The 16291-nt window shown below is 44.1% G+C and overlaps 4 protein-coding genes across 4 annotated transcripts; 2 read left to right on the forward strand and 2 right to left on the reverse strand.

Moving 5' to 3' along the window:
- Window positions 1-6107: 6107 nt before the first annotated feature.
- LOC114488868 (histone H2B type 2-E) lies at window positions 6108-6608 on the reverse strand. Its single transcript, XM_028502753.2, has one exon. It carries the CDS (start codon window positions 6554-6556, stop codon window positions 6176-6178), a length of 381 nt encoding a protein of 126 aa, XP_028358554.2. The 5' UTR covers window positions 6557-6608; the 3' UTR covers window positions 6108-6175.
- A 218-nt stretch (window positions 6609-6826) lies between these two features.
- LOC114488869 (histone H2A type 2-C) lies at window positions 6827-7326 on the forward strand. Its single transcript, XM_028502754.2, has one exon. It carries the CDS (start codon window positions 6887-6889, stop codon window positions 7274-7276), a length of 390 nt encoding a protein of 129 aa, XP_028358555.1. The 5' UTR covers window positions 6827-6886; the 3' UTR covers window positions 7277-7326.
- Window positions 7327-7410: 84 nt separating this feature from the next.
- LOC118498087 (histone H2A type 2-B) lies at window positions 7411-8379 on the reverse strand. Its single transcript, XM_036015099.1, has one exon. It carries the CDS (start codon window positions 7830-7832, stop codon window positions 7440-7442), a length of 393 nt encoding a protein of 130 aa, XP_035870992.1. The 5' UTR covers window positions 7833-8379; the 3' UTR covers window positions 7411-7439.
- A 4746-nt stretch (window positions 8380-13125) lies between these two features.
- On the forward strand, window positions 13126-14266 carry BOLA1 (bolA family member 1). The gene is made up of 2 exons (XM_028502778.2): window positions 13126-13233; window positions 13533-14266. Exon 2 carries the CDS (start codon window positions 13536-13538, stop codon window positions 13947-13949), a length of 414 nt encoding a protein of 137 aa, XP_028358579.1. The 5' UTR covers window positions 13126-13233; window positions 13533-13535; the 3' UTR covers window positions 13950-14266.
- The last annotated feature ends 2025 nt before the right edge of the window (window positions 14267-16291 follow it).

Genomic DNA, 16291 nt, shown 5'->3' on the forward strand with positions numbered 1-16291 from the left:
ATGCCCATGCGTCATAGTACAGAGAAGCAGAGACTGAGTGCAATGCCACAGGCTTGAGTTTGAGTCCTGGCTCTGCCTCTTACTACCTCCACAACTTTGGCAAGATGCTTAATCTCACCTGTAAAATGTGGATAACAGGCTCTGCTTGGTGATAGTGTTTGGAGATATATAAAGATACAATTCTCACAAAGTGGCAGGCATAGTGTCTGATCCAGAACAAACAATGGAGAAGTTTTATTCTATAATGAGCTACTCAAGCCCTGGCTGGTGTAGTTCAGTGGATTGAGTGCCAACCTGCAAACCAAAGGGTCACCAGTTCAATTCCCAATCAGGGCCCATGCCCGGGTTGTGGGTCAGGTCCCCAGTAGGGGGTGCTGGAGAGGCAACCACACATTGATGTTTCCCCGCCTCCCTTCCCTCTCTAAAAATAAATAAAATCTTTTTTCAAAAATTAGCTGTTCAGAAAAAATAAAACAAAATTATAAAGGTAAACCTCCTTACAATTCCTAAATTATAAATCTTCCCTGTTTTTTAATTAGATGTTCATTAGCTATTCCTCTAGCTGCACAAGTTTGTTCTGGGCTGCCCAACATGTGAAATTCCCCACTACTCCCATGACTTAGCAAAACCCCTTCTTCTTAACAGATAAATTCCCCTAGTGCGTCGGCACATTGTTTAGTCTGCAGAGCTCAGCCTGTGAAGCTTCCTCATGTGTCCTACCACCACCACCCCGCCCCTCCTTCCCAGACCAACAGATGGCGTTTTCCTCAGGTTCTAACAAGCATGCGCTCTGTTTTAGCAGTTCTTCCAGGGTTAATTTATCTTTACAGTTCCCCCCTAGATTCTGATCTGTGGGTGGTCAGGATACACTGAGGGACCCAAGAACCCTGGTCTCTGAATCCTCACTCAAAAGGACACCAGACTTCGTGCAGTTCCTCCTGTCTCCCTGAGCTTGCTGTCTTTCATGCTCCTTCAGGCCTTTGCCCATGTCGCCCAGTGCCTGGGACATTCTTTCTTCCCAGCCTATTTAGATCTCATCCTAAAAGTCCCTTCCTCAGAAAGGCCTTCATTATCAGTGCCAATGTTAAGTTACACTCTCTCCCATCTTAACACTTGGTCACACTTTATTATAGTCACTGGTGTAATATCCGTCTTCGAGTCTAGCCACTAAAAGTCCAAGAAGGCAGAAGCCACACCATTCTGTTTACCCTTGTATCCTCACTGCCCAGGAGATTGCCTGGTATCTACCAGATACTCGGTGATTACTGAATACAAGAACAACACAACGATATACCTAACAATGCTTAGGAGTCAGTGAAGAAGAGTGGTCCTAGAGAGCCTTTCTCATAGAACTTAATAGGTAATAAATATTTACCAAATTAGTAGATATGTATTAAATGAATGGTTAAACCTAGTCTGCCCAGTCTCAGGGACAATCTCCCCATTAAGGGTCATTTTCTGGAATCTAAGCAGAGCTGCCCCTCAGGCTTGCTTCCTGTGCCAGATTCATCAGCCACCATGTGGCCCCTACAGTCCCCTTCTTAAAGGCAGACATTTTGAAACCCTATGGTATAAGCATTACTGATAAAGTTTTACATTTTTCTTTTCCTTTTTTTCTTGTGAAGGCCAAACTGAGGCAGTGAGGCAGGCCGCTGGAGGCTTGTGAGCAGATGGGTTGGATCCGTGCTTTAGATTACTCTGGCAGCAGGGTGGAATGGATTAGAGCAGTGATTTTTCAAACTTCTTCATCTTCTGGCACACACAAACTACTGAAATTCTGTGGCACACCAAAAAAAATATATTTCTGCAGATCTGACCAAAAAATAGGTATAATTTTGATTCATTCACAACAGACGGTTGGCTGTTGTCCTTTTTTTATTTGACAATCTAAGGGAAAAGAGGTCAGTGCTCCTGACTAAGTAATCAGGAATTGCATGGTTTAAAAATTCTTGTGGCACACCGGTTGAAAATCACTGAATTAGAGAAGTTTTGAGTCTGGGAAAACAGACATGAAACCCTACCACTTTCTCGCAGTAGAACAGAATAAATATTTGTGTATATATTTAATCCCCCATCTGAGTTCCTTCCCAGTTGAGGGCAGAGGTGTATCATGTTCCTCTCTGCAACCACCGTGACACGGTTGGAGAGCATTAAAAAGTGGAGGAGGGACTGGAAACACCCCAACTATCCATGAACAAGTGAATGGATTAACAATTGTAGCAGAGCCACACAATGGAATACTAGTCAGCAATAAAAACAAATGAACTGATACATGCAACAACATGAATGACTCTCAAAATAATTATGCTGAGTGAAAGAAGCCACAAATGATACATGGTGTATGATTCCATTTACATAAAATTCTAGCAAATGCAAACTCTCTATAACTAGATGAAGCCAACCAGTGTTGGCCAGAGGACAGGGGTGGGAGCAAAGCAGGATGTTGGTGAAGGGGGAAGGTGGGAAGAATTAGGATAGAACCCTAGGAAGCTCTGAGGCAGGGGTGACGGATATGTTCATTATTTTGACTGCAGTGATGTTTTCATAGACAGATATATGTCGAAGCTTAGCAAATTATACTTTAAACATGTGTAGTTTCTTGAATGCCAATTATACCTTAGGAAGAAGTTGCTGTTTTGAAGTAGAGGAGAGCATGGTAGAGAGTGAGTTATGAAGTGTCATTTGAGCTGGAAGATACAGCCTTGGCTTGAAAGAAACCTCTGGCCAAGCTAGGAAGAGGTAGTGCAGTCCAGACCAGGGAAAGAACAAACAGGATTAGCATATGAGTAGACCACTTTAATTAAAGCAGAAAAATTTAAAAAGGCAGAAGCAGATTGTTAGGGCCTTGAATATCAAGTTCTTTCAAAGAGTGCGTTGGATTGCGGTTCCACAACTTATTCCCCAAACGATCCTGGACAAGGTATTTAACTTCTCTCCAAGACTCATTCTCCTTTACATATAAGGATGATAATAATGGAACTGTCATCATCATCATAATAATAACAATATAAGGATGATAATAATGGAACTGTCTTAAATGGTGGCTGTAAAGATTAAATTAGACAATGCATGTAAACCACTTGGCAGAAGACCAGGTACACACATGCTCTAAAGAGGGCACAGAACCCAAAAGTAAAAAACAAAATAATAATAATTAATAATAATAACTTAAAACAGGTACTCAATAAGTATAAGCAATTATTTTAACAATTATTGTTATTAACCCCCACAGCAGCAAATGTTTACAAATGTTTGAGCAAGAAAAAGAAGAGCTCAGAGGTTCCTTAGGAGGGTTCACCTCACCATTAGCGATTCCCACCCCTCTGCAGTTAAAATACCAAGCTCTGTCACTTCTACCCTCTCCCTCACTCTGTAACTTCCTTCCTTGTACACACCATGCCCAGGAGGAGCCTGTAACCAGCAGCTAAGGTTCTCTAATGTTAGAGAAGGGATTCCAGCTGAGGAACCTACCGCTGCAGGACAAACTAAACTGAGTTGAGCTGTGGCCTCTGGGGTGGAAAACCAGAGGCCCCAGATCCCATCCTCAAGGCCGCCGCCGCCACCACCATAGATACATGTTCAGGGGGTATCCTAAAGAGAATAAAGCAGGTGACATTTCTTTTGATTTTAATTTTAAACCACAGATATTCCACCCCCGCCCCCAAAATCCAGAGAGAGACCCAGGCTTTCAGACAGTTGCCTTACTTCCTCAAGGCACTTAAACACTTAACTAGCAGTTTACTCTCTGGCAAGTTTCTGAGGGAAGCCTCTCTGTGCCCCAGTCTCCTCATCTATAAAATGGTAGACAATAACGGTAACTACTTCATGAGGCTCTTGTGAGGATTAAATGAATCAATATGTGTAAAAGATCTAGAACATTGGCTGGCACATAGTAAGTGCTCTGTGGGTGTTAGCTAAAATTTCAGCCTGGCTGGTGTGGCTCAGTGGATTGAGTGCTGGCCTGCAAACCAAAGGGTTGCATGTGGTTCTATTCCCACAGGTCTGGGTTGCGTGCCAAACCGGCGGGGGGGGGGGGGGGGGGGCGGAGGGAGGCAACCACACATTGATGTTTCTCTCCCTCCCTCCCTTCCCCTCTCTCTAAAATAAATAATTTTTTTAAATTTAAAATTTTATAAGTACTCTTTTTCTTCTATTTTGTTTATAATGCTTCTTACTTGTTGTCATGTATTTTTCAATTGCTAAGCATTAATAAAGTCCTCGTGACAAGCTTCAGTGCACCACTCTGCTAGAAGTTTCCTGATGTCTGATAAATATTGATCTTCTGAGTCAGAGGCACCCAGATTTTCCACAGACTCAATAGTGGTTCTTTATGCTAACTTCATTTAGTTAGAAAATATACTGCAGATAACATAATTTTAAATGTATTTTAAATATATTCCAGATAAAAGAATGTTAAATTAACTGGTGACTTCATCAATAAGAGCACCATCGGCATGCATTTGAAAACACACATACATGAAACATAATATTTATTAAGTCTATGAAAATGTCTGGTGTCCATTTGGATTCATGAAACCCCTGCAACAGACTCCAGGACTCCTTAGTCAAAAATAAGAATTGAGTAACTAATTATATCATCAGTGTCTTTAGCAGCAAAATCAAGGGTTGGATGGAAAGATTCAACAAAATAAAACTAAAATGCAGTTGTGCTCACATCTGAGGATAAAATGGTGGACAATGTCAGCTGCACGACCAGTCTCAACCTCATTTATAAAAGGGCTATTAACCTTGCCTGTCTAAAAAAGGGTCTGTCTTACATGGTTTCCTGAGAACCAAATGAGTCTGGTAAATGTAAGTTAAAACCTCATCTCCGTGTGGAACAGAGTACTGGTTGGGGCGGGGCAAGGGAGACTCAGAAAAGGGAAAGGGTCTTTCCAGTGACCAGTGGTCTCAATACAATGAAAATCCAAGACACTAAATTGAGAACAGTAACAGAGAAGACTTACCATTGCCACCTCCTCTTTGGGGCAAAAAGAATCTTAGTAAGGGCGTCCTCCCCCCAGCTGTTGCCCCGAAGTGACCACGGAGGCTTGGGGAAGGAGCTCCAAAAACATTTCCATTTTTATCCTGTTTTCACATACATCTAATGGAAATGAACCGCGCCCATCCATCCACGGAAGTAATTAAGGAGTGCGCTAAGAAAACAAATACTAGTAAGTGTTTAAGTGTCCGCTATGTGCCACTTAATGGGGACGACACAACGGAAACCCAGACCAGCAGTCTCTGTTAAGGGACTGACAAAACTGTAACAAAATAGAAACTACAAAAGCAAAATAAACGGATCCGATTTCTGATGGCTGCTAGGAGGAAGATAAAATCATGAGGGACCAGGACAAGAAGGACAGATGACCAAATTCTTCAGTGGATGTCTTGGAAATGTAAGAGGTGACTTAAGAGCCCGAACCTAAATGACCAGTACCTTGAAGTAGCCCGAATCCAGAGTGTTCTAAGGAAATTAAATGCAAAAATCATCCACACAAATGAGAAAAAATAGGGACTTCAAAGCCCCAAAGTGAGCAGTGGAAACCAGCATCTGTTAATTTCAGAACGGCCCATGGTGTTGAACGTCACTGTATTCCAGAGAAAGGGTGGAACCTGGTAGCGTGGACCCCACCCTAAGTGCCCAGAATCGCTGGTGTCCCCAGAAGACCACGCCACAGCGCATAACTAGCAAGCGGCACCAAAGCAGCTATCCAACTCTCCGCAAAATTCTTCAGGTTTGTGACGCAGTGTTTGCAGAACCTGGGCTTAGTTGTGTGCTGGGGTCCTTCCTTACGTGAAGTTAAAACCCCTTCGTCCTAAAATACCGATGAAATATACACAATAGAGGCACCAAGACACCACAGTCTAGAAACGGAGAATGGGAAATTTCTAACTTCTTACCGACTCAAAGGAAAACAAAAGCACCAGGAAAGGGTTAAAGACGTGTCATGGATTCAAAGAGCAAAGCCAATCATGCGCCAAAAACGTAGTCAAAAATTAAAAAAAAAAAAAAAGGCTACGTGTACCGTATCCCGTGACCTTCAACTAGAATGAGCGAGTAGGAAAATTAGTGCACAGCTCTTTGTGGTGATTAGGAGGGGTGGCTCTGAAAAGAGCCTTTAGAGTCAAGCAGCCAGCGACTCGTACGAGCGGCTCGTCCCGGTATTGGGACTCATTTGGAGCTGGTGTACTTGGTGACCGCCTTGGTGCCCTCGGACACGGCGTGCTTCGCCAGCTCTCCTGGCAACAGCAGGCGCACGGCCGTCTGGATCTCCCGGGAGGTGATGGTGGAACGCTTGTTGTAATGCGCCAGGCGCGACGCTTCGCCAGCGATGCGCTCGAAAATATCGTTGACGAAGGAGTTCATGATGCCCATGGCCTTCGATGAGATGCCAGTGTCCGGGTGCACCTGCTTGAGCACCTTGTACACGTAGATAGAATAGCTCTCTTTGCGACTGCGCTTCCGCTTCTTGCCATCCTTCTTCTGGGCTTTGGTAACCGCCTTTTTAGAACCCTTCTTGGGCGCAGGAGCGGACTTTGCAGGCTCCGGCATTGCAGAACACTACACGCGCACTAGCTAAGGATAGAAATAAGATGATAGGTGGGCCTGATCCTTTTATAACCACTGTATGCAAATTAGGTCTCCAGCAGCATTTAGTTTCCATTGGTCCATGTAGGAACCTTGCGTTTCCAGTAATAGTTACGTGACAACACCGACTCTTGACCTTATTGGTCATTTCTGGAGCCAATTTAGAACCAATGAAAAACGTGCTCCTGACCCCACCCCTAGAAAAGCTTATAAAGGCTTTCTAATTGCTGCTCTTTCAATCGTGTTTGGCTGCAAGACTGTGAGTTTTAAGTGGGTTTACTCCATTTTGTAGCTATGTCCGGTCGCGGGAAACAAGGAGGCAAAGCTCGTGCCAAGGCTAAGTCGCGCTCGTCTCGCGCTGGTCTCCAGTTCCCGGTGGGCCGAGTGCACCGGCTCCTGCGCAAAGGCAACTACGCCGAGCGGGTGGGGGCTGGCGCGCCCGTCTACATGGCGGCGGTGCTGGAGTATCTGACGGCTGAGATCCTGGAGCTGGCGGGTAACGCCGCCCGAGACAACAAGAAGACGCGCATCATCCCTCGGCACCTCCAGCTGGCTATTCGCAACGACGAAGAGCTTAACAAGCTGCTGGGCAAAGTCACCATCGCCCAGGGTGGCGTTTTGCCTAATATCCAGGCCGTTCTGTTACCAAAGAAAACCGAAAGCCACAAGGCCAAAAGTAAATAAATGCTGACAGAGTAAACCAAAGACCAAAGGCTCTTTTTAGAGCCACCCAACCTTTCAAAAAAAGAGCTAAGGCGCTACTTAACTGTTACGAGCCCTTCATTTGACACTTTGGTGGCTCTTAAAAGAGCCTTTGGGGGTGGGACTGGTGTGGTGTCAAGCCCAATCACTTGTTCTTGCCAGGCTTATGACTCTCCGTTTTCTTGGGCAACAAGACAGCCTGGATATTGGGTAAGACGCCACCCTGGGCAATGGTAACACCTCCAAGTAACTTGTTGAGCTCTTCGTCATTTCTCACGGCTAATTGCAAATGGCGAGGGATGATACGCGTCTTCTTGTTGTCTCGAGCGGCGTTACCCGCCAGCTCCAGGATTTCAGCCGTCAGATACTCCAGCACCGCCGCCATGTAGACGGGCGCGCCAGCCCCCACCCGCTCGGCGTAGTTGCCTTTGCGCAGGAGCCGGTGCACTCGGCCCACCGGGAACTGGAGACCAGCGCGAGACGAGCGCGACTTGGCCTTGGCGCGAGCTTTGCCCCCCTGCTTTCCGCGTGCTGACATCACAGCTAAAATAAAGCAGTGACACCTTGTTTGACCGTGAGAAAGATGTGTCAAGAATAACCAATTTGATGTAATTTATAAGAGCTACAGGGAGGGGGTAAAGGGAGGTAGTTCGATTGGCTATCCAATAGCCAGTGGGAAAGCAGAAGGCAGACTTTTCGTTTGCATCCGGCAATACCAGGAAATGACGGATTCCGTTAACTATCTACCAATTGCTGGGGCCTACATTAAAGCTGTTTATTTGCATGCCAGGATTTTTAAAGGGAGGTTTAAACAAGATGGTGTTCTGCTTTTCTTTTCCGAGTGGCATTTTTTCAGTTTATGGTAGTAGGTTGGATTTTTTTGTTGTTTGGTTTTGTTCCAGTTTAGAGCTGGAAGAGAAATCCCAAGAAGGACCCAAAAGGACTGCAGAGGGCCTCCAGCAGATGCATTTACTCCCACCCAGGGGTACGGGAGTGGGAGGCCAATTATCTCCTTGAGCTCTAAATTATCCTCCAAGTCCTGCCGTTTCTGTCTCATCACTGCCAAACCCCTAAAGAATATATACTGCTAAGGCGATTTCCTTTCTCTTCAATGTAGTCACGGCCTGCAGTGTGCCCTCGCCCCGCCCCAACCCGCCTCCGCTCCGCGGAATCCAGAGTGACTAAGGGCGACAACAAATTGGTCTGCCTCCTGTCGGCCTCCAGGAGGCGTCTGATACCGCCTTCAAACGTGCTCCCTCGGCTTTCAAAATGTCCTCCGACTCGCCTAGTCCTGCTCGTAGTCCCCTGCCCATCCCTAAATCCGCGTATCCAGCTGAGCTCTACCTCCCTCCGGACCCCTTGCATTGTTCATTCTCCCCCAAGAGTCTTACCCACTTCCATGCTGTCGACAAGGTATAACAGCCAAACTCCTTGCCAAAACTCCGAGCCTTTCACCAAACTGCTCACTGGTTATTTCAACTCAACTACACAACCTAAACAAATGCGAATTTATTCAAACAACACCTACCCTCCTTTCTTTGTTCTGTTTTCCTGACTTGCACCAACAATCTTGCAGGTCCCTAAGTGGTAATCTACTCCCTGCATCTCGACAGCATCTCCCGTTATTTCCTTAACTCTTCAGCCTTTTCCTCCACACCTCTTGAATGCTTCATCATCCTCTCTTAGCCCAGCAGCAGACCCTGAAGATTTGTTTGCAGATTCCTAAGCTTCCACCTGCCTTTCATCAGAAATCTTTCCTGAAAGTTCTGTTTCTTCCTTCTCAGCTTCCCATCCCTGGGAGTTCTACATGCTACACACCATTTTCACCCTTTCCTGAGAATCCTGTATGGACATGAGGTGGAATGCTATAGAGAAAAGAATAGACAAATTCTATGCCTTGAGTCCTTTTCTGAGGTTCTATTTTATCTTCACCTTTTTATAGAATGCATGCTACCTGTCAGGCTACGGGTAAACAGAATACAGTCTAGTACAAAGAACTCAGTAATGAGCTGCGTCTAGAAAATGGAGGAATTCTGAACTTTGGAAGTTAAATTAGTTAATATCAGCTATCTGTAAAGATTACCTCTGGTAAGAGTGCTGGTATAGATTTGTGAAACACTCAAATCCAGTCAAAGGTGATGGGAGTGTTTCCTCAGTAGTAGAATATAACTGAAGATCATTCTCACCCAACCATCATTTCAGAAGATACATGTGTTAATAGAGAGATAGAGTCCACTTACAGTCTAAAAAGGGCAATTACAGTAAAAATGTGTTTTTCCAACAGTGACTATCTATGTCGGCTAGACACAAAGGTTTGGGCTGTTATAGGAGGGTCCCTAGTTGTGAAAGCATCAGCCTTTTTCTCACAGCCTGGGTGAACTATTTCTGAACACTCTCCAACTCTCTTAGCTCAGATTCAGTGGTCAATTAACAACTCTCTGATTATTCTATTGCAAGATAAAAATATGAGGCTGAGGAGAGCCAATTATGAAAAGATGCATCTATTGCTGGAAGGTAACAAATTTGCATTCTGGACTGTTCATAAATTTCTTGTGTATTCTGTTCATGTGAGTCTCTCCCCCAAGAAGTCAGTCAACTCTAGAAGTTCTGATAGTGTCAAATTTTCAGAAAGACAGAGTCTGAATCCAGATAGTGGGGAGCCCACCACAACTCTGGCACCCAGAAAGGCCCTGCTTGACAGACCAGCTGACTTCCCTCTCTCTGAGCCCTGATGCATTTTTTCACTTCTATTCCAGTGACCCTGTGCTGATGGGGAGAGTAAAAAGAAAAGAGATTATACTGAACTCTTATAAGGTGAAAAGTCCTATGTTGAGGGCTACCTAGGAAGTAGATAAAATGCTTGTTTCACAAATAAAGAGTTAAAGGACTTGCCACAAGTCACACAGCCACTTACTAAGACACAATTAGAAGGCAGGTCTGTCTGAGTCAAAGACCACTTTTTACCACTTCATTCACACGGCTTCACTGACTGGACGTTGGGCTTCATGAAGTCACTTAACCTACACGGCGTTGCTTTCTCCCTCTGTGAGAGACAGAGATCATTTAGACAATACTTCAGATTCCATCCAACTATAAAACCTTATTAGAGAAGTGTAGATAGGCCAATATCCTTCAAATTATCCCACACTCAATTACCATCTATTTCTCCCCAGAGGTCCTTTCCCAACATCCTTACAAGAGCTATTAAAAAATAAAACAGAGCAGGCCATTTATAAAAGTAGCACACCATCAATCACAACCAGGCTGGATCTTATTTCCTTAACACCTCTGGGGGTTTTAACCAAAGGCAACTGAGTTCCTTCCCAAACAATCTAGTTAATCAAACATGTATTTTGCACTCCAGCTACATCCTACCATTCAACCACAATCCTCTCCCTTCCCCTCTCTCCACCTCTCCCCAACACCACCCAGCCTCCTCCGTATTGAACTGCTCACCATTCAGGGGATGAGCAAGGCCTTTCCACAAAGCTCCCTGCTGTGGCACATACAGCCTCCAGCTAGAATTCTTCATCCTCCTTCTGACCTGCAACATCTTCCTCATCCTTCCAATTTCAGCCCAGATATGGGCTCTTCCTTCATGAGGCCTTCCTGACTCCACACACACAGCCTCAGATTTCTTTGTTCACATCCTGGTGATAGCACCACTCTGTACTGAGCTTTGACCTTGGTCTCATTTCCTTTTTGTGATCACCTCAAGAGAGAGACCATGTCTTCTTCATCTTTGAATCAAGAGTCCCTAATTCCCTCTATCTGGCTCTTGATAGGGTGGTTAAAATGTTCTTGGTGTGAATAAATGAAACGCTACTCTTAGATAATTAGTGTCATCTTTTCTAAAATAGTTCTCTTTAGTCAACAACCACTCCCCAAATGCCAACTATAAATAATAGACTGTAGTAGCCAGAATGATGGAAGATATAATAGAAGCTTGTCAATTAAATAAAAATAATATACCATACCATAACAGAGTTGTTAGAATAAGTGAAAGTAACTACGAAGAACCTAGAGCAGAGCCTAGAATCCAAGAGGCCCAACGCTGGATTAGGAGGCAGATAGCTTAATTTAAGATCCCAAATTCTAGAGCCTGACTCTCTGGGTTTAGAACAGTACTTGGCAGCAACAAAGCAGAGGCATCCTAAAAACTCTTTAAATGAATTTGTAATTTTAAAAATAAACATTGGATTTCTCCTATGACCCAGCAACTCTACTCCTGGAAGGTATCCCAAACAGAAATGAATATTTTCATTCAACAAAAAACATGTACAAGAGTGTGGTATATGCACATAACTACAATACTACACAACAATGAAAATGAAGAAATTACTGCCACATGGAGGGATGAATCTAACAGACAATGTTGAGCAAAACAAGGCAGCACTAATGAATTCATACTATGTGAGTCTATTTATATGAAGTTCAAGAATAGACAAAATTAATCTATGGTGAGAAAGGTAAGAATAACAAAACTATGACAGTGTAGTATTGACTTCCTGGAGTCTTCAAAGGTACTGGAAATTTTCTGTATCTTGATGTGTATATTCATGTGTAGCATTAAGCTGTACACTTAAGATTTATAAATTTCTCTTGTGAAAATTTTAGGTCAATAAACACAAATTAATTTTTTCTAATGAACAAATATCAAAGTAATCACAGGGAGGAGGGAGAATGAGTCTTTTGTCAGACATCCCAGTCTTCGTGTTACAGATTAGTGTTTACTATTGTTTGTTTTGTTTTGTTTTGTTTTGTTTTAATTACACGTGAAGTGGCCACCATAATCTCTAGGTACTTAAAAGCTTCTGAAAGTCTTAATCCAACCATGGCAAACCTTTATCAAAATATTTTAATAATATTTAAAATAGTAAATATTATTATGGCTATGTTTTTATTAGAAACAAAGACTACAGGTGGCCCTAAAGAGCTTAACCCTTGCTTGCAAAGCTTTCATTTATCTTTGCAACAAGTATAATAATGATGCCAGCCCTCTATAGTCATTCATTAGTTCATTTTATTGAAATTCCAAAGAAGCCACAACATCTAGAATTCCCTCTGCCTTGATCTTTCTACACCTCTGGTTTGCTCTAGCCATTCGAGGTTTTCTCTGTGCCTCCAAGTCTGAGTGACACGCCTCCTTGGCATCCTGTTCTTAGTCGCATCACAGCACTTAGCAATTGTCCACTTGCTTGCCCATCTTCTCCAGTGTTCTGTCAATTCCGTGAGAACAGTGTCTGCTTTATTCCCCAGCCTGCCTTTACTCCCCTGGTCTGCACGCAATCAATATGCGCTCCATAAATGGAATGGACTTCTATTTTCTTACAGGTAAAATAAAGGAGTTGGAGCCCTGGCTGCCGTAGCTCAGTGGATTGAGCACCGGCTGCAAACCAAAGTGTCGCAGGTTCGATTCCCAGTCAGGGTACATGCCTGGGTTGCAGGCTATGACCCCCAGCAACCACACATTGATGTTTCTCTCTCTCTCTCTCTCTCTCTCCCTCCCTCCCTTCCCTCTCTAAAAATAAATAAATAAAATCTTTAAAAAAAATAAAATAAAGGAGTTGGGCTACATGATGGGCAATAAAATATATCGAGTTATCCCAATCACAATTGCACAGGGATTACCTGGTTTTTGTTTGTTGTTTCTGTTTTGTTTTTTGTTGTTGTGTTGTTTGTTTTTTTTTTTTGTTTTTTTGTGGAGAGGAGCGCATGCCCCTGCTGCCGAGTCTCCAAGACCTAATGAGTTGGAAGAATCAGACTACAATTCCCGTGAGCCCTCGGGGCATCACAAAGCGCCTGCCCAGTCTACTATTGCGTAGCGAGGACTCCATTTCCCAGCGTGCCTCACTCAGAACCAGAGAACTGCCTTTCGCCTAGAACGCCAGGAGTCGTGTCCCAGTTCTGAGACTGCTGTAGCCAAGGCTGAGCCAAAGGTAGAGAGGGCCTAGCTTGGGGTTCAGAGGGGTCCCTGGCCCAAACAAAAGCTCGGAGTTGCACATGCTTGCTTTTGCAACCTCGGTCCCATTCCTTGAATCCCTTATTAATGAGCGTGCCTCGCGCGCGGGCCTTCTCTAATCCTCCCGCTGCGAGCTGCGGCCAAATTCCCTGACGTCACACAGAGGAGAGGGGCGGGGTCTCGGTGTCTGGCCCCGAGGGTAGGTGGGTGGAGGACGCGGCTCTCACCGGACGGGAGCCCTGACTCTCATTGTACTGGTCCTTGTCTCTACGATAGCCGATGCTGAGTGGACAGCTGGTCAGGCGTCTGTTCTCCATGTCCGGCCGCGTCTGTCTGTCCCGGGGCAGCTCGGGATCCGGGATTATAGGTCCCATCGAAGCCGCCATTCGCACGAAGTTGGAGCAGGCCCTGAACCCTGAAGTGCTGGAGCTGCGTAACGAGAGCAGCGGCCACGCGGTCCCCCCGGGCAGTGAGACGCATTTCCGCGTGGCGGTGGTGAGCTCTCGCTTCGAGGGACTGAGCCCCCTGCAGCGGCACCGGCTGGTCCACGCTGCGCTGTCCGAGGAGTTAGCTGGGCCAGTTCATGCGCTGGCCATACAGGCGCGGACCCCTGCCCAGTGGAGGGAGAACCCTCAACTGGACACAAGCCCCCCTTGCCTGGGTGGGAGCAAGAAAACTCGAGGAACCTCCTGAACCCCAAGAGAGCAAGGACCAGGAGCCCAGTGAATTGGTGAGAGGAACTCCTGGAGCCACCTTCCCTTAAGTATAGGCCAATATTTACAAGGGATGAGGACTGCTGGACCCCCATTCATCCAGCACAAACGTTCTTCTCTGGAAGTAGCAACTCATTTGAGATCAAAGCTAATCCAAGGAAAGAGTAGAATTACTACTGCTTTTGCCTTGGATTGCTCAAGAAAAGCTGCATAGTCGTTTCCTGTTAAATTCTAACTAAGGAACCACCAAATCTGATGAGTTGGAAATAATGCTATACATTAAAAGAAATTATCATATGACGTGTGTTGCTGTTATTAATGGCATGTTGAATCACTGTTACAAATATTCTTGAGAGAAGAAAGATACCTGTAGCTTAGGGTAGTTAGGGAAGGCTTCATGGGGAAGTGACTTAGTGGGTCTTCAAAGGAAAGCTCAGAATTAAACTGGAAAGGAAAGGTGTGGCAGGCAAGGGGAGGAGCCCCCACTAAGGTATAGTGACTAGATGGGGCAGTGACTGACCCAACAAGACAGGAGGTGCAGACACATTTGAGTTTTATACTGACGGAACATGTCACACCTGTCCGTTTCCAAAAGGATTTGAATTTGTAAGAAAAATCCATGGAAAAAAGAAGACACTAAAGCAGGGAAAAGGTGATAACCTAGGAAATGAATAAAGATGGAGAAATGAATACAGAAGATGGAGACTTCCAAGTGATGTCACATATCCAAGGAGTGCTTAAGTAATGTCTAGATATGCAAATTTCTGATGATCTCAATGTGGACATAGATAGCAAGGAAAAAAGTTTGGTTAACATGTTTCTTGACCATTTATGGCTAAAGAGTTTAGACTGCATCTGGTTGGGCAGTAGGGAGTCATTGAAGAGTTTTGAGGAAGAGCATCCTAAAGAGCATTGTGGGTAGATTGATCTGGCATTGATGTGTTTAAGTGGGTTGGCATAGGAGATTGAAGACAGATCAGCTACAACTAAAAGTGGAACCTTGACTTAGAAATGAGCTGTGATAATGGAAAAGGAGTTGATGTGAGATTTACTATAAAGAATCAGAAAATAGCTTAATTAGAACAGATATCAACAAGAGTGACAGGGGAGTCTAGGGTAACCCCCAGAAAGTGATTTTTAGATTTCCTCACAAATAAAAATTGCCAAGGGAGCTTGTTTAAAATGTAGATTCTGGGTGCCCTCTGTTATAAAGACAGGGTTCTGATTCCACAAGAATGGAATGTAGAATCTGTCTTTCTAGACAAGAGTACTGGGAATGTCAGAGGAACACTTTGTAAAGTATGTGTTTAGCCACTGTGCTATACATCTAAAACTAATACAAAATAGTATTAAATGTAAATATATATATATAAATAAGTAAGATGTAACTTGGAGGAGGGAGAAAGCAAGAGGATTTAGCCCTGGCCTGGCAGCACAGTTGGTTGGAGCATCGTCCCACACACCAAAAAGGTTGCGGGTTTAATTCCCGGTCAGGGCACATAACCTGGGTTGTGGGTTTGATGCCTAGTCGGGATGCACACAGGAGACAACTGATCGATGTTTCTCTCTCTCCGTAAAATAAACATATCCTCGGGTGAGGATTTAAAAAAGGAAAGATAAAAGTATTTGAAGAAAATTGGTTTCTGTTCTCAAGAAACATTACTCCAAGTTCCTGTGTTAATTTCTGAGGTTTTTAAATATTTTAAAATTTCATGCATTTTGTTCTATTGTGGTAAGAATAAATCAGATCCCTCCTAGCCAGTGCACCACACATGGTCACTGAGGGCAGGTGCAGGTCACACAGCCGGTCTCTGGAGCTCAGTGGTCACGTTTAACTAAGACTTTATGGCTGCTGATTAGGAACTGCCATTTCCGTGCCCCAGCCTCTGGCAACCACCATTCCATTCTTTAATTGTATGAATTTGTCATTTTAGATTACACATATAAGTAGTATCATGTAGTATTTTTCCTTCTGTGACTGAGTTGACTTGGCATAAGTCACATGGATGTGGTTATTACATGTATATACCACATTTTCTTTATTCATCTGTCAGTGGACATTTAGCTTATTTCCACATCTTAGTTGTTATAAATACTGCTCCGAGACCCTGATTTCAATTCTTTTGATTAAGCACCAGGAAATGGGACTGCTGGGTTCTACAGTAGTTTTAGTTTTAATTTTTTTTAGAAGCCTCCATATTCTTTTCCACAGCAGCTGCACCATTTTGCATTCCTAGCAAAAATGTGCAAGAATTTCCATTTTTCCACATCTTTGCCAACAATTTTTGTCTTTTGGGATTTTTTTTGGTAATAGCCATCTGA

This window comes from Phyllostomus discolor, chromosome 14, assembly GCF_004126475.2.
Source record: "Phyllostomus discolor isolate MPI-MPIP mPhyDis1 chromosome 14, mPhyDis1.pri.v3, whole genome shotgun sequence".
NCBI lineage: Eukaryota > Metazoa > Chordata > Mammalia > Chiroptera > Phyllostomidae > Phyllostomus > Phyllostomus discolor.